The sequence below is a fragment of the Bombus fervidus genome, chromosome 2, assembly GCF_041682495.2.
Source record: "Bombus fervidus isolate BK054 chromosome 2, iyBomFerv1, whole genome shotgun sequence".
NCBI classification, from domain to species: domain Eukaryota; kingdom Metazoa; phylum Arthropoda; class Insecta; order Hymenoptera; family Apidae; genus Bombus; species Bombus fervidus.
In genome coordinates this window covers 21,703,854-21,722,663 of record NC_091518.1, presented here as the reverse complement: position 1 = coordinate 21,722,663, position 18,810 = coordinate 21,703,854, and the positions used below count along the sequence as shown (strand labels likewise).

The 18,810-nt window shown below is 35.0% G+C and overlaps 1 protein-coding gene across 10 annotated transcripts in view; it reads left to right on the top strand.

Annotated features, from left to right (window-relative positions):
- Window positions 1–18,810, top strand: part of Nmdar2 (glutamate ionotropic receptor NMDA type subunit 2) — a 368,342-nt gene that overhangs the window by 280,501 nt on the left and 69,031 nt on the right. For all 10 annotated transcript variants that reach the window (XM_072021787.1, XM_072021784.1, XM_072021785.1 and 7 more), the window contains 4 exons: window positions 6,097–6,275; window positions 7,744–8,158; window positions 11,649–11,835; window positions 13,540–13,678. In XM_072021787.1, coding sequence (XP_071877888.1) covers window positions 6,097–6,275; window positions 7,744–8,158; window positions 11,649–11,835; window positions 13,540–13,678 — 920 coding nt within the window. The remainder of the gene's footprint in view (window positions 1–6,096; window positions 6,276–7,743; window positions 8,159–11,648; window positions 11,836–13,539; window positions 13,679–18,810) is intronic.

The following is an 18,810-nucleotide window of genomic DNA, read 5'->3' as shown; positions in this document are numbered from 1 at the left end:
AATTATAATAGTCAGGTTTTATTATAGCGCTAATGAAGTTTCAAAATGTTTCGCATAATACGCACAATATACACAAAATTTTTCTATGATGAATGTACGAATACTTTTGGAAACAATCATACGAATATAAAGTTCGCGTGGCAATCAACGAGTTAACTAACATTATACACGCATTCACCTAATTTATCCGTCATCGTACATTCCCAAAACTTTTACCACCTTCCTAGCTTATAATTGACACCACGTCCACCAGACACAAGCAGACTCGTCCGTGTTAATTGGTCGCGAGCTTAATATCCGCTTCAGTCGCGTCTCGTGACCGAATCGTTCCGCTATTTACTCGACGCACGTATATTCCGCATGCAGACAGAACACGACGACTCGAATGAGTTTCACGGTGCTTAAATACCGTGTGGAATTCTTCGTGTAATTAAAAACAATACTCGACCGATCCATCGAGGGAGAATACGAGTTTCTGGTTCGGAACGACGAGTATCGTGCTGCATTGTAGCCCAGGAAGGGTTGAAGCGAACATTTTTCAGCGAATGTTCCATTCGACCGTCTTGTTGACACGGTCTATTTTATAATCCAGTTACGAATCCTTTCCCATCTCGGCGAAAGCGTGAAATTTACGCACGAACGATCGTATCGGATCGAACAAGTCATCGACCAACAAATTTAATAGCGCTGTGTCAGTAATACGAATTTCTACGTAGCTGCCTACGAACGAAATGTTCACGGAACACGTTATACAAATTGTATTGTTATTTAGAGCTTCATTTTGGAGAATTTGATCGGCTATTTTAATTACATATCTACAATATTTATCGGAGACGAAATAATATGATTTGCAATTGTTTTATTCGCTGTTAATTAAATTTTGTTAATGGTATGGCAAATGGAATTCCATTATCCGGTGGTATATATTTGGAAAATATTATCCACAAATATCTTTAGATATACAATGTAAAAGTTCGGAACGTATTAAAATTTCGAAAGAAATTACGATTATGTATATATAAGATTATCGTTTGAATTTCATTTTATTAACTCTATGAAGAAACAATGAGATACCACATATGAATGTGAGAAATGTAACGTTTAGAGTAATTAAAAATACTTTAGCGCAGATCGTATTATATTTCACGTGGAAGTTACATCTTATTCATTGACATAAATATTTAATTTTTTATCTCCCGAAAGTCTTTCAAAGTGATCTGATAAGCAATAAAAATCAATTTCACATTTCTTTTCTAATTTTTTTAAATTAAGCGTAATACTCAGATTTTAATGTTTGGATACTCTTCGCTCGACGATTAATCCCGAGTTACGTCCTTCGACTCTTCCCGTCACAGAATTAGCTTCGTTAGTCACATCGTATTATAATGCTTGTCAAACAAACTGGATGCGGAGACAGTCTAAGAAGCAGCGGTTCGATGAAGGTAAATTCTGATCAAAGACTGCATTATCCCATGTACACGGTCGATTACATCTTCGATCATGCATTTCTAATAGGAAGCTGTAACGTGTATTGTTTACTAAACAATACCATAATAACGGATCAAAACGAAATTATTCGTCGGGGCTACTATATTATGTAAATTATAAAGGAAATCATACGTCATACCGCGAAAGTAAATCTTCCAAATCCCAATTGAATTCTATTTGCTTATACCTTATCCCCTTATCCTAACAAGTTTAATCAATAATATCGTAAACAATAATAATGCTTCTCTGATATAAATATTCTAATACGTCTCAGTTAATAATACTTTCAACAATATTTTTCTTCCGCTATCTCCAACATTATTTACGTTATATTTTCGTAGCTTGTACAATAAAAATGTTCGCTGAAATTTTACGGACATACGAAAGAAGAGGAGAATTATTGATACCCCGGGGAACTGTAAAAGATTCGCCGATATTAAACGTGTATCGTAGCGCGTATATATGCCGCATACTCATTTTAATAATAATTAATATAACATTAAACGAAAGGCAAGCATGTGAAATTCCAAATTATAATAAAACGTATCATCATATGTATTTCCATTTTAATTTTTGCATTTAGCAAACCACTAAACGAGTGGTAAACAGCGTGAAATTATAAATTATGAGATTAACGACATTATTATGATATAAAATCCTCTTGTGGGACGCATTTGATCACATCAAATTAACAATAATACTAATTTGTTTGCAAACAAAATCGTCCAGGGTAATTCGTTAGCGTGAACGTTCGTCCGGATAGCATGGAGATCACGAGCGGTTATTTATTACGTGCATTGTTCCGGTTGATGTTTGCCATTCGCATGGCAAAACGCGAAACAATCATACGTAACGGACTGGATAGCAGTTATTGTTGAAACATTTCGAGCATACATACATACGTCAGTACGGTGGACTCGTGTTAGCGACCGCCGACTGAACGTGGACAATCGTCGAAACTCAATCTTTCGCGGCAACTCATACGTCGACGAAGTGTAACGCATTGCACGCGACGAGCATCGGTTTATCCGACAAACGCCGTTTGCGGTGACTTTTTAAATTAGGAAATTAGACTAAGTACGTCAAATTGAAGTGAGAAATTCTTGAAAATTATTTCTCTTGAAACGAAAATAAAACAAAAATAGGTACAAATGTTCTTTCGCGGGAACATTTATACGTTCGCCGATACGTCCATACGTCCGTAACGTCGGATATTCGTTGTTATCTTTATAATTGTGAGTTTATTACTGTGTGTATATATATATATTAAATATTAGCAAATCTTAAACAATAAGAAGAAATTTTATATACTTAAGTATTTATACCGAAGAAAGAAAAAAGACACAGAAGAGAAACTAAAGGAAAATAATTGGTAACAACGCACGAGACGCGCATGGCGGAAGAAGTTCGTAGGACAATCGCGTTAGACACTTCTCCTTTTTGTTAATTTCAACAAGCACTCATAAGTGGCTCTATAGTTTCCACACGCGAGTGTCACTCATAAGAGAGTGTAAAACTACACCACATGTATGCACGCACGTACATACACGCGCGCATACAACACGAAGTAATCGACTTACCCGGCACGCGTTAAATTTCTTAGCCAAAGAGAAATTGAGATAAGTTTTGCAGAAGTTGGGAATTTCGGGGAAGGTTGTTTCATATATGTCACGTACGTCTCTCGCGCGAAGTTTTGTGCAATCGTTTCGTAACAAGCGCTTGTTAAAATAACGACGATATGAGGCGAACTGCAAGGAAGCATTCCATTTTTATTTGTTGGACTTTGTAGAAGAACGTAGTCGTCACGAACATACTAAAGGAATTTTATGAAAATAAAATTTGGGGTGGGCGTATGCTCGCAGATTTCGTTGGACATTTGAGAATGTATTAAATATTATGTGTAAACTGTAGAATTTTGAAAATAATTCATATTTTCATAAACAGAGGTGAAAAGCTGGAATCTAAAAGGAAAAGCATTATGCAGGATACTTTATAATTTTAGAGCAAAGTTTTTTAATTCAATTTTAAGTTATTGCTAATATTTGTAGAAAAAGCAAAATTACGATCAAATATATTTTTAATAGGCAAAGAGAAGGAAGATCTTCTCCAGATATTACAAAACTCAACTTATGATATCAACTGACTCTGAGTCGCTAATAACATTTTAATATAGCTTACCTATGTGACTGTACATTTAAAAAATAAATTTAAAGACACGATATATGTCTCTGAATTGGTTATAATCTAGATGAAAATATTGAACGTAACAAGATGTCATAGCGAATCGTAAGTTTTTATCGTGCTGAATGCCATCAACCGTTCCGCTTGCATACGAAATGCCAGCTTACATTTTCATTAAAATTTCCGCGGCTTAATAAGATTCGCCCTCGGGAATCCTGATCGTAAGCAAGAAGTGAAATTAAGAAACCACTGGAAAGAATAATGTAACAGAGACGGGAACGAGGGCATGGAGAAACAGGGTCACGCGGGCATCGAGGGATGAAGCGGAGAGTTTTGTGGGACAGGTCAGGATGTGTCCATGACTCGAATGATCGCGATTCCGCGATTGCGTTGTTGCTTCGTAACGACGATCGCTAAAAAGCGTAGTGGATCGATCGAGAAAGAGGACTGTAAGCGTACCATCGAATATTCTCGGAAATTATTCCACGATTCTAAACGAAGAGAATAAATATCTTGCTTGTGACGAGGGAATACAATTATTCGACCAACTTGAAAAACAATTTGTGTCCCAAAAAATTGATAGCGATACCGTAAAATTAGCAATTAAAATGCAATAACAAATGATAGAATTGTGAAATAAAATGTTGAATTAGCTAGAACAATGATAAGCGTTTCGTAAAGTGGGCAGTGATACAGGGAAATTATAGATTAATATGCTGTATAATGAATAACAAAATTACAAAATAAGATCTGAAAATAAAGTAGAAATTAATATGCAGTGATAAAATAATAATTACAAACAGCTACAAACTTGTTTGCATTTAAATTACCTCGAATGAAAAAGATTCATTATTGCTTTCGTAATAACATAGCTGCAGCCTAGCATGCTATAAATTCTCCCTGAAGTTATAGAGGGGAATCCAATAGAAACTTTCCTGAATCATCGTGAATCAATCAATTTTCGTCTTCTACGGTATCTTTCGCCCTTGCGAAAATAACCCATTACAACCGCGCTCTCCTGTTTACAGTAAAAATAGAACAAACCGATCATGAACCGCGAACTGTAAACGAGGAAATGAAATTGCTGGCGATACGAAGCATCGAGGGAAGAAAGAAAGAAAACAAAGCGAGGATTATCATCTCGAACGCGGCAGATGCGTCTTATTGCTTCCAGTAAGGGTTTCCAAACGGATAGGAGCTCACGATTTCTATTATCTCTAGATTAAAGTTTGACCAACAGCTTCTGAATTTTTCAATCGCAAACTTTGCAACTGCTGCTCTTCTCTCGATCGGTTTTCTCGCCGTTGCTCCCCTGCATGTGATCAAATCGATCGAGTTGTAAGCTTTTTGTAAAATTAATCGTCGCTGATCAATCGAGACAGCGTTTCGCGCTGGTAATCGACCCTATTGCTCCTTCGTGACCTTAACGTTTATCGTGTCCATTTGTAAAAGCGCGCGTACCCCGCCCAAAAGGAAACATTCGCTGCTCGTATCCGTGTGCAATTGCGATAAATTGCGTCAATAGCCGCAGGATACTGTGCTGGAACGATTATACCCCCAATAAATCACGCAAACACGATTACGAGCTTCGTTCCTTCGATCATGCGGGAAATTCCTATATAATTTTACTTTTATTTTATCGTGTAGTCACCATTTTCAGGTCACTTCGCGTAGATTCAGTCGTGGATGTGGGAATTTTGTTCACGATTATAAAAAGATGGAATCAAACTTTGAAATTGTCGAATGTGAGTCACATACGAAGTTACTTAGTACACGAGTAATTGCGCAGGTCAGGGAAGATTCACACGAAAGTTGCTTAGTACAGCTTATGAATATACATATTGCGCGAATTGTACAAAATTTTCTGAAATTTCATTAGCATTGAAACGAACGCGACTACTGTAATTACAAATGATAGAATTTGAAACCAATCAGAAAATGTATAAAAGTTACAAGATATTTATTGCAAGCATACGCTTAGTGAAAAATTAATATATAGTATAAATAGTGGTGTTAAACATATAACTAATGCCAAAGATGGTCTCATTAAATATTGTGGCTTATTAGTACAGCGAAGAATTAGCTGTATGCTCCTCGTAGATATTTTGTAATCTCTACGATACATACATTTTTAGATCTGCTTCAAATTTTACCAATACAATCAAGATACAGTGTTCACGAGATTTAACAATTCTTTGTATAATATATGTGTATATACATAAGATATTTCTAAGAGCGATCGAATAAAAAGATTTCTATATTCTATTTGCTTAAGAAAGTGATTCGAATTATAATTAGTAGAATACCTGAAAATTTTCCAAATATGTATATGTATAATTCAACAAGAATGTTGTATCGTTCTGACGAATACTTTTGTTCGTTAAGAAGAGAATGTCTAACGTCGATGGTATTTTATTTGTGTTTCAGAAATTCTGAAGTCGCTATGCAACGAATTTCTGCCGATGAACGTGTCCGCTATCTTATACCTGATGAACTACGAAAAGTACGGCCGCAGCACTGCCAGTGCTCAATACTTTCTGCAGCTGGCCGGTTACTTAGGAATTCCAGTGATCGCATGGAATGCAGATAACTCGGGATTGGAGCGAGTGAGTTGATCCAAATGTTCCTTTTTACAAACTTTACAACAAAGCACGGCCTTCTTTTTTAAAAAAATATTTTCCAGTTCCTTATAATACAAAATAGAAATAAAAACTTTCTAACATGTTAAACTTTCGTGATTTCTCTAAACACGATTATAACAACACGAATGTTACCTTCGTATCAAGCAGAAAGATAATTCCGGCCATTTTTTTAGAAATAGTATTTTTACACGCATTACAGTAATTAGTAAGCATTTATAGAAAGTTAAAAAACGCGAAAATATATAAAATATTCAAAATTCGTTATATTATTTAATACGTGAGATAAATTTCCATTTAGGTCACTTGCTTAATCGCGTTTATAAAAATATAAATTTAAGAATATATTTATTAAAAATATGCATGTTCACGATCGATGCTACAAAATATACAAAATCGTATAAAAATATACAAATTGTTAGAATTTAATCTTAAAGTTAAGATAAATAATCTGCGGAAGACGCGATGTTTATGTTGAAATAATATTCGGTGATATTTATTAAACAGAACTACAGAACCTAATGTATATAAGCGAGTGATATAATTAACAACGTACGGATATTGTTGACAATTGGCCAGTTACTCTCAGACTGACTGTAGGTAGTGACACATGATCCCTTAAATATTTTGAACCCCACTCTCTATACAGTAACGAGTATGACCTGTGTAAGTGTCCTGTTCAAATGCCTGTGTAGATGTCTGTATAAGAGTATTTGTGTCTATGCGTGTAATATCGTTGTATTCCAACAGAAATAAATATCCAGAGTTTAGTAATTAGATACAACAATTTAGATTTCTGATAAAATACACTACTAATGAAATTAGCAATAATTGTACGCAATTAACATTAACCTCTTTACAATTCACGAATTCTTATATCCGAATTCCACTCTCGCTTACAATAATATCTTAAAATAATAATAATAATAAAATCTCCAGCAAAAAATTGGAATGAATTATCATGCACATCGATAACGATTGTGGAAATTTTTCCTGCAGCGTAACAAATCTTTTAACGGTTGAAAAATATGGAGAATAAATTGAATCGAAAATGACGTCGAAATTTTTTATCAGATACCTATATATACGAATAATTACGTATAATAGACTGCGGATTTTTATGTATATATGCAAAAATGTAAAATTGCAAAAATACACAGAACGCGGGCAATATGCAGAATTATTTAAAACACTTCGTACTCGTTAGAGTAGTTAATATATAAAACCAATTTCCCCTTAGTTTCCATTTCTTCGATAGTAGTTATAAAAGTTTTGCATAAATAATCACTGATTAGCTTATTAAGTCGATGCAAAAAACGAAATTGGTTGTACGTGATACAACGTCAAATTAGTTAAATCGTAGCTCAACAACGTTACGGGAATGTCACGTTAGAACGATCCGTTTGAAAATACATGAATTTTCGTCATCTTTCAGAGAGCTTCGCAGAGTAACCTACAGCTGCAGCTGGCGCCATCGTTGGAGCACCAAACGGCCGCGATGCTGAGCATCCTCGAGAGGTACAAATGGCATCAATTCAGTGTGGTCACATCGCAGATTGCCGGACACGACGATTTCGTGCAAGCGGTCCGTGAAAGGATCTCCGACATGCAGGATACTTTCAAGTTTACTATATTGAGCGCGATACTGGTCACCGATACACGAGATCTTCTCGAGTTGGTAAACAGCGAGTCCAGAGTGATGTTACTCTACTCGACGAGGGAAGAAGCCATCACAATTTTGGGTGCGGCGCACGATTACAAGATCACCGGTGAAAATTACGTGTGGGTCGTGACGCAGAGCGTGATCGAAAACTTGCAAACGCCTAGCCAGTTTCCAATTGGAATGCTTGGTGAGTGGAAATGTTTGGTTAATTGGCGTGTTACGTATTTAGTGAATTTGGGTGATTGACGATTGGTGGAAAATATTTGTTTATACGTGTCTATCTATTTATTATCATTTCTAATTCACTCAGAAATGTTCAATTCAATTCAAATATTATATAATAATATTTATTTATATATTTAATTATAATAATAAATAAAATAATTGTGTATTTGCGTGTGTGTTATGAGATATCAAAGTTGAATATGCATTTAGATCTGTAACTTTTGATATATCCTTCAGTGGAAGAATTAATTATTTATTCGTGCAATCTCCGCTTGCGTAAACAGTTACGTTAGGTTGCATAAATTATTCGGTAATATAGTAGAGCTTATTTAAATTCCAATAAATTAGAAGTCTGCGTCGTGATTATGCATCGCGATATGTGTAGCGATCTTGTTGGAGGAATGAGCTCCTTGATAAGGGAAAAGATAGATTTATTTTAAAAAAGCGGAGCTGACATAATATTTTTACTTTGCTGATTGGAGGTATTTTACTTTACTTGGCAGAGATATGAAATTTTGACTTTCCGTTGTCACTCTTTGTTCTCGTGGTATTGAGAGGATAATATTATACGTATTCCAGTAATTTTAAGTAAATTTCCTGTTACGATTCTTTTATTTTCGTATCTCTATCTTACTGTTGTTTTAATAAGCGAAAAAGGATTTAATGTTTTCATAAACTTTAACGCGAAATTGAACCGAGGAACCATCCACTCGTATTTTTCTCAAACTTAGGAAATTTCTTATACGATATTTGCGTTACGCATAAAATTTCCTCGTAGCAAAAATTTCATCTAAACAAATAAAAGACGGTCGAAATTGTACCACACGCAGTTTTCAAAATCAATTCGATAAATACCGATTAGATATTTATTATACACGGCTAGAAATTTGTTTCGTTAAACATTATTTTATTAATTTACCGCTATTAACGTTGTTTTATTAATTTTGTTCACTTTCCAACCTGAAGAAAAAATTCGAAGAAACATAGATTTAGCCAGAAACGAGTAAAAAATTCTCCTTTACCTATAAGTATTGGAAACTCAATTGGGAAACGTCATAGCTGCGCTTCTTCTCTACGAAATCGAGAGGTCTGTCGAAGCGTATGACGTTCGACGTGTTCCTGCAGAACAGAATTCGATGAATTTATTCCTCCCAAGAGGATAGCCACGACAGAATCTCGAGGAAGGCATCAATTTCCGATTTCCGTGATTCTCGCCTCCCCGTTGAATCTCCTTTTCAACGACTGGCCACTCAAAATATCGACCGGCATTCCATCCTAACAACTAAAAATTCTAACAGCCGGCAACTCTCTTCCGTTATCCCTTACATGGAGAAGTTTCTTATATGTAGGCATCGATGCTGACGTTCAGATGACAATTACGGAGCTTAACGCGTTATAGACAGTGACTAAAATTCTATAATAATTCGCCAGATATCTTTAACGTTAAATTTTTAAAGTTTTTCGTAAAAGGAAACGCGAGGGAAATTAATTTTAATGATTTCTCGTGATTTTTATAAAGTTATCGAATAAGGGAGAGAAAAATTAATTTTTACGAGCTTCGTAAAATTTCTATGAAAAACTCGATTGAAGGACTTGAAGATATGATTTTGTATGCGTTTTGTTTTTTAATTTCTGTTTTAAAAAAGGAGAAATATTAATATCTATGATCTCTCCTGATATAATTACAATTTTTATCCTAACATTCTCTAAGTACAAGCCTTATAAAATCTTAATATCCAAGGATCCAACGTGAAGCTGTTTATTAGACGACACGAAACGTCTTCCGTTCCTTCTAACGTGTCTCTGGGACAATACAAAACAATTTGCACACGTTTCTCCCTCGCGAGTAATTTCGTGAGCTTCAAAACGAGAACGCGTGAGGTATAATAACGTTCGCGAAATGAAATTACTGCAACTGAAAGGCGGCCTCTTTCTAATTTCCCTTAAATCTCCGACTCTCGTATCGTTTCGCTCGATTTATTCTCGGTTATTTTTTCGTGGATAAGCCGAGAGGAAGATACGTATATTCACATCGTTTTCATCGTTCACGAAAATCCAGACTCTTGAACGAGCGCACCGGTGACAGAAAGATTTCTCAATTCAATATTTTCGCAGGTACTGTAACGATGTTGGTCACATGGGAGCGCGCATACGCGAACGTGAACGTTCAGCGAACAAGGCAGGAAATATGAGAAAGAAAAGGACGAAAAAGCTATATGTGAATTTAAAAAATTCAAGTTTTGGTATTGACAAATATTCTGCTATCTCGAGTGGAGGCCGCAAAAGTCGAAAACGGTTTCTATTTGTACCTGCAGTCTCATCGATTTTCAACGCGTGGTCTTGTCAGAGGGTTATCATATATCATACATCCATTCGAAATTCAAAGAAAAAATATGTTGGACGGATGCTGCTAGTTTTAAAACGTAAATAAAATATCCGGTTAAATATTCGATAGGAATGGCTATTAGATTTTAATAAGGAAAAAATTTCCTTACTGGAATTATAAAAATTCTGTTTACTTCTCATTATACATTTATAAGCGGATATCCTAATTGTACACACCACTGTACATACAAATAGCCAATAATGTTGTTTTGTGTATATACGTTTTTCGATACCATTTACATTGTACATAAAATACTTTTTGTATCCACGCAATTGAACAACTTCGATAACTTTAAATGGCAAAAATTTAAATATTTAAGTGGCACACTCTGTATAATCGTTTCTAAAGGAATTGTTATATTTCATAAAACTATTGCAGTGTTTAATTGAATTTTGTTGTAGCTTCGTTTCTTAAGATAATAAGCTGTTCTCAGACCTAAAAGCTTTTAATCGAAATTGGAATAAGAATGTTCCATCTGTAACACAATAGAGAGTATACTATAACTTCTCGTAGTACTATACGCGTATTTTTCTCCACACGCATTCTCTAAACTGTGATAATTAAACTGTGCCTGACACTGATTGATTCGAGTTTAACTATCAACGCTGTCGCCTGTTACAATCAATAACTATATATAATATAACCTTTTTTCACGCGATAAATTATCAATCGCTCATTTGTTATTCAGTGATTTAAGAAGCAAAATGAACGAAAAATATTCCCAGATATCAAGCGTTCAACGAATATGCTTCGGCTGTGTCACTCGCGTTGCTGTCGATCAGCGTGTCTTCCATTTTAGCAACCGTTCGAGGACAGCAAGCTGTATCGAAGAGAATTTAATTAAATCCATTCGAACGAAGCCTGTCTATCAACTAAAGTTATTTACTCCTCGTTTCCCTCTTAAAAATAGTTTCGACGAACTTAAATTTCGCTTATTAATCAAGTTCTAAATGCGTTATGATTTATATAAAATACAGACTGTATTTTCATTTAATTAGAAATCATTCTTTTTAAACATGTAATTCCAGAGTTTTTACGACTTACCGTTTTGGTCTATCTTTTTCAGGAGTACATTTTGATACGAGCACGGAGCGTCTGGTCAGCGAAATCACGACCGCGGTGAAAGTTTACGCGTACGGCGCCGAGGATTTCTTGAACAATCAGGCAAACAGTCATTTCAGTCTGAACACTCAGCTCAGCTGCGAGGGAAGCTACGGCGAATCCCGCTGGAACGCTGGGGATCTGTTTTTCAAGTAAGCGCTCCTTTCGATCCAACAGTTTTAGGTTCGGTACACGAAATATGGAATATGATTGCAGAAAAGGAATATATATTTGAAAATACAACTCTTGTAGAATTGCATAATTATAATCTTTTAAGAGTTAATATTATATTTATATTTCTATTTTCATATTTATGTTCTCTCGGTATTATATCTGCGCAGTTATGATCTCCTGAGCTTTCGCTAAATTTTATTTTATTTCTAAGAGAACAATAAAAGAGGACATTTTTTTAATTTCGTCGTTTTATCACATAAATGTTATATTACCGTAATCGCATGAAAATCTATTGTTGCATAAAAATTACCAATTCTGAATTTACGATGAGAGATTTAATATGCAAAATCCAGTCACGTGATATTTCGGTGACGGAATTTTAAGTTAATCTACGGCAAATGCGACATTACAAGAGTAAACCTTAAGAAATTAACGAAATACCATTTTAGATAATATCTTTTGCCAACGACGAGTCGATGCTGTGTTTTAATAGAATATTTCTGTTTTCTATAAAATTCAATTGCAATGAAATAGATATATCCCACTTTGGCAGATCAGAAACCATTTAACATTACATTTCAATTAATTGGCCACGTAATTTCATTAAAATTACAATTAAGATAATAGCATCATCTAGCATGCAATTTATGATATGAAATTAACAGTTCCACCAACCATAAATTTCGAGTATGATTAATTAATGAATTTATTCGATGGCAGAGCGTACAGTTGTACGATGCGAGTAATCGTTACGCATAGGATAACCTTGGCTTAATTACCCATGGGGGATGTGAACATTGATTAAATTCACTTGGTAATATCAATTTATCGGAATTGATGCATGGGACGGAAAAAATGGCCTTTTAAAAGTCCTGCATGCATTACTTCGATTATTACGATAAATTCCGAATTATTGCGATAAGAGTAAAAATCGTGCAGAATGTCGTTACCGTCTCGTTGCGATCGTATTTATTTTCCATCGTAGATCGTATTTAATTGAAAGGCGGAGTTTAGAGTGGGATTGACTTGCACATGAAGTATAATGCGTTATTCATGGGCAAGAAGTGGTAGCCTCTGAACGAAAGAAATTAAAATGTCAAGACGGAGAAAAATCGAAGTTAAGCTCGCCGGGTTGTTATTCGTCGTTACAGAAACAGAAGGAACATAATAAATACTCGTAGAAGAAAGTCAATTCTTTGCAGACTGAAGCGATCGCAGACAGATCTGTTGTAACAACAGAAGCGAGTTTTAAGATCGAGAGATATTTTCCTGTAAATTAAGAAAACGAAGCTAGAAACGAGAAAATACGAGAAAGAAGAGAGATAAGAAGCAATGAGAAAGAGAATTTATTTATTTATGGATAGACTGTGAACGTTCATGGATTTATGGTGAATTCAAATTTACAAAAAGCATGCAAGATATTCCTGGATGAAGCAAATCTTTAGTTAAGCGTTATTTTCTTAATTGTATTCGTAAGAAATCTAAATAATAACATCTGCAATTTATTTAGAAACGTCACCTGTACGTAACTGTAGTAGCACGAATACTTCTAAACTTGCTTTTTTATAGCTACTAGATGTTAAAAGATTCGTCCTCCTAAAACCCGAAGAATTCATAAAACCAAAATGGTGTTGTATTGACGAGTTATCCTCAAGGCAGAATCGTATTACCTCTCTTTCCAGGTATTTGAAAAACGTGTCTGTGGAGGGTGATCAGGGGAAGCCGAACGTCGAGTTCACCCAGGATGGCGTTCTGAAATCAGCCGAACTGAAAATCATGAATCTCCGTCCCGGATTAAGTAAACAACTCGTTTGGGAGGAGGTGAGTGTAAAATTTTCCTCGGGTTTTTGTTGTTTTCTACGAGATGCCAGTTTACTTTCTAAAAATTCGCTAATTTGATCGAGATTTGCTATTGTACCGCTGAAATTCCTCGTTTCAAGCGCATACGATTGAATCTGCCACGGGTTTCGCAGAGATCAGCGTAAAATATAACGTAGATATCGCACGACTCAGCGACTGGATGTGGGATAACAAGGAATTGAAGTTGAAAAATATTAGATCCCTTCGAAGATTTCGAGGGAACCCGGATAGAAAAGAAGGTTTACGAAAAGAATTCGCGATCTAGTATTGAAAGAAAGAAGCTACGCCAGATGTGGATTTCATTATCAATGAAATTCTTTTGTATCCCCGCGGACTTTCAATAATATATATTAGAGTTAAAAAAGAGGTTATAATTAATAAATAATGTAATTAGTGATAATAAGTAATGCAGAATTTGGAATTAAATTTAATTGAAACTATGATCATAAATTATAAAGTATCGTGATAGTTTTAAATTAACTGTGTTAACAGAAATAATGAATTTATTAGAAATATTGAATTTTGGATCTTAATAACCGAAATAATGGTATAGGAACATTAAATTTACACTTGGAATTTATATTAGAATAATTATATGTTTATTTGATAAATGATTCCAATGATATTCATCGATACACGCGTCTCAGCACTTTCTTCCATACCCTGTTAACCGATTGAACAGTTTACATTCCTTTATTTTCGAGACGCCGCGCACACGCATACTTGCACACACTGATATTCACATATAAGTATTACTACTACGCAGTTAACCTAATCTAGCATATAAAATTATACGTATCTCAATAATTTTAAACCTGGTTTAATAGCGGTAAATCACTTCTTATATTGGAAGATTTATTATATGTCTATACTACTTTCCTGCTACAATACGTTCACATTCACTTTTGTTAATAGTTCAGAATGCTCCCATTGATCAGCTTAATTGAGCTATAGATCTTCCTTGCAAGATGCCAGCCGTACACAAAAGATATAATTGAAGAAATTGGATTGAAAAGGGAAGAATTTGTCGATACTTGTAATATTTCAATTAGTCGAAGCAACTGACTGATAAATGAAAGAAATCATATTCGACTTCGGCAATTAAATCGATTTCGTTCTTCTCTGCCGTGTTAAAAGAAATCGTTATTCTCATCCGATATATTTATCCTAACGAATATAATACCGAAATTGTCGATTTTTACCGTGGAAATTAAAATGAAAGATACGTGAAAAACGATGTATAAAATTACGCAAGAACAAGTAGAAGTATACTAAAACGAACGTAATTGGTTCTGGAATCTTATTCGTCATATCATCTGTTAATTCTAATCCAAACTCACGATCTGAAACAAAGTTAGGTTCTCTTTAATACAAATAGTAAGAAAATGATATTAATTTAATTATTTAACTATTATATATTATACACGTCAAACCACGAATATATATACCCTTCTTTAATAAAAACGATAACATAAATAATCTAATTCAGGAACAAGATAAATTACAATCGTAGTATTCTGATTTTATCGAATAAAATTGTTCGTTCTAAAGATCATTCAAATTTGGAATTGGTCAGTTTGAACAATCTTGGTTTAGTCATAGTATCTAAATACTACGGATAGTATCGTTCAACAATTTAGAAACGTTTCCGTAACAAGACAGAATTACGTCAAAATATTGTTATATGCGAATCGTTGAGTATTCACTAGCGAGGCAGCTGTGCGAATTGGGCTTTAGGTTGCGGCTAGAGAGGGAAACTTCGTTTTCTAATGGATGCATTTGACGTTTAATTAACGTCCGGCATCGTATTGATCGAGCGTATACGTTCAGCCTAGACCGTATCGATCCTCGTCGTGAATTTTCGCGAGTTCACGCGCGAATTGTCATGGTTCGTCCAACTCGATATAGTGGCACTCACGATATAAATTGAAGCATCGAGTAACGACATCGATTGACGCGATGACACCCGCTGTTACACGCCTCCTTATATTGTTCTCGATACAGCGACTGAATTAAAATTAAGATATATAACTCGTGTGACTTTAATCAGGATTTTAGATCCTCATTTTCTCGGATTTCTGTCAATCCTTTTAGCACGTTATGTAACGCGACACCGGTCCAGACGCACTTTAATATAGTAGGTTTAAAGTAATTCAAAGTTTCGACATATTGTTGAACATTTAATGCCCTGGCACGTCAATTGGAATTTTATATGAAACAATTGTATTAAATTTCGCGTAAATACGGAATATGAGAATTTAGAAGAAAAGTCTGTTTAATGGATGTATTTTAAAAGTTTAACATCAATACCCGTCTGGATTAATTTATGAAATATAATTTGAACAATATCGTAACGAAGGCGGTCCGTTGATAAAATGTTAATGACATTTCATGTTTTCTAACGGCGTTTTCTTTCTGAACTCTCAACGATGCGGTTAAACAAAATTATGAAGGGAAAAATGGAAACTTTGTAGTAAAGGAGGTGTACTGTTTAAAATACTACCGAAGGTTCGTGAAGGTGTTAGAAACTGTTGTATAAAAATAATAAAAAACCTCCGAGAAGTAGAATAAATTAAAATTCTGATAATTTGAATTAATTGTGTTTTCCATTCGTTTGGCTGCATTCAGTTCGCTTAAGTAAATTGTAACATTATTCTGTGCCAACATATGTTGTCATAATTTCAATAATATGACGTCTATTAAATTTTTTATAATAATAATACCACCAACGCGCTATTTTGTGAAAAATTGTCGTGAAATAATTTACTCTGGTATGATTCTCAGCCTGTAACGAGGTGGTCGCTTTAATTTCCGTTGCGTTCAAACGTTTATTCACAGTTCGCTGACGAACATCCGGGTCTCACCGAAAGGAATTTCACGAGCGACTTTCACGTGACCACAGGATTTCATCCTACTTCTGCGAGCTGCCCCCGTAAATCTGCGCGTAAACCCGTAACAAGACGTTTAGCGTGATATATCGGGGTCGTCTGTGTTGTTCTTCAGAAGCCGTGGCTTTTGACCTTTGAAACGAAATGTAAAATAACCGATCGATTTGTTTTCAAAAATATATTTGTAGAGATATTTATACTCGTTATCTATTACCGGCATCCCTCTGATATTTATTTGAACATCGTTTAAACGTTATTTTCTCCGATTTTACAATTAAGCATATCTTCATTTATTGGACGATTATTAAATGCCTGTTTTATATTCTATATTTGCAGTTAAATTTAACCGAAATTTATTCAAAATACTTATCGTACATACACCTACTTTCCAAATAAACACCGAATTACAACAACAAATTATACAGGTAGGCACTGAAAAATCTTACTTCGATTAAACAATTTCGCAGACTCTGTACAAATTCCATAACAAAATCGGCGAAAGAACTTTGTAATTTTTTTTAATCAGAACCCGTTTCCTTCGTAATTTAAAAACGTCACGTTCCACTAACATCATCTTCGCAACTTCGCAAATCTGTATTTTAAGCGGCTAAATACCCCAGAACAGCGACGGAAATACCAGAGATAAATAATTCTCATTCGGGCATAACCAACCTCGGATTACATACAAGTAGAAAGGTATCATACAAATCCCGGTCGTTCTCTTTCATTCGAGTTATCTCGGCCGAATAGTGACGATTTTATGTATTCCCATTCAGCCTTAAAGAATCGAATATTCCGCCAACAGCGTAAAGAACGACCTTTTAATATTCCAAACGCAACTACGTTATTCGCGAGTTTCCATGTTTGAAATGCCTCATTCAACCAATTCATGTGTTGCTCCTTTGTTGAACGCAACTTCCTCCCCTCAAAGGGCGACGATACTCTTTTCGGAAGGCGGCACGAATGTCGTTTCATTTCATTCCGGAAACAGAAGGTGCTTTTCACGCGGCGTCAATGACAAGGATTCGGGTCGAGCGAAATTAAACATGTCCACTTAATCGCGGTAGACACCGAGAACCGCAGAATTCGGTCGTTTCATGGAACGTGCTTCACGGATAATCCTAATGTAAACGCTCCGTAATTACCGCGAAAATCTTTTTTTGCGTTCAAATGCTGACCTGCTCGTTTTTCTTTTCTCCCGCCAGCGCTGGTTTCCCACCGTCTTTTCACAACTGTTCTTTGTTTTCCCTGTTGAATAATTTGTTTTTCATGGCTGGATTCATTTCTCCCGCCTCCTTTCACAAGAAGGCACGTTTACCTACGTTTCTTTCCCTTCTGTGCTTTAGTAAGTATGTGCGTAATTTAGCGTTTCTGTTCTTTCTTCTGCATTTAATCGTTGGTTTTGTCACAGCCGTAGTTCTTTTCGCTTCGGTTTGCACAATACACACGCTCTGAAGATTATTTCTTTTACACGAAAGTCTTTCACGCTTGAGAATCTACACAGCAAGAATTAGGAAATTGTTTCTCTATGTTTGTTTTATTTTCCAGTCTCAAGGGTGTTGTTTGGACTCGACCCTGATCTTGCTCTCGACTCTGCTCTTGTTATCGCATCGTTGTTTCCGCTGCCAAAGTGTTTCAGCCTCGCGGTCATTTTATTTCTCTACTGTTTTACGCATTCGCCGTTTTCTTACAGTCGAGAAGAATATTTTAGATTGTTTCATCTCTGTCTGGTTTCTGCAATTATTGTCTATCTCCATTTAAAATGAATTATAATTGAAGATCGTTTTATGGAAAATTTAAACAGAAAAGGAAGTATCTGGACGGACACCAAATTTCTCGCTATATTGAAACTCTTTAAATAATTCTTTTAAAATAATTCTTTACGAAATTTACCAAACTAAGATTCAATTAATATCTTGTAATTCAGACTATCGTTGTTTTCTAGAAATCAATTTCAGCAACATCTCTCTCATTACTTTAACATCTTTTGAACGCTAAGGCTAACAGAACTTTTGTTATCAATAACATTTTCCACAAAATTAAATAGGACAACGATTTAAATATAATTTGAATGGAAGTTGTACCAAAAACTTGAAACACATCCTACAAATGCTTAAAAACTCGAAACGTTTCTCCTATACGTTTCATTTTCCTGAAATTAAATTATGGAATTAAGTTATACTGTTCTTTCTCGCAACTAAATTC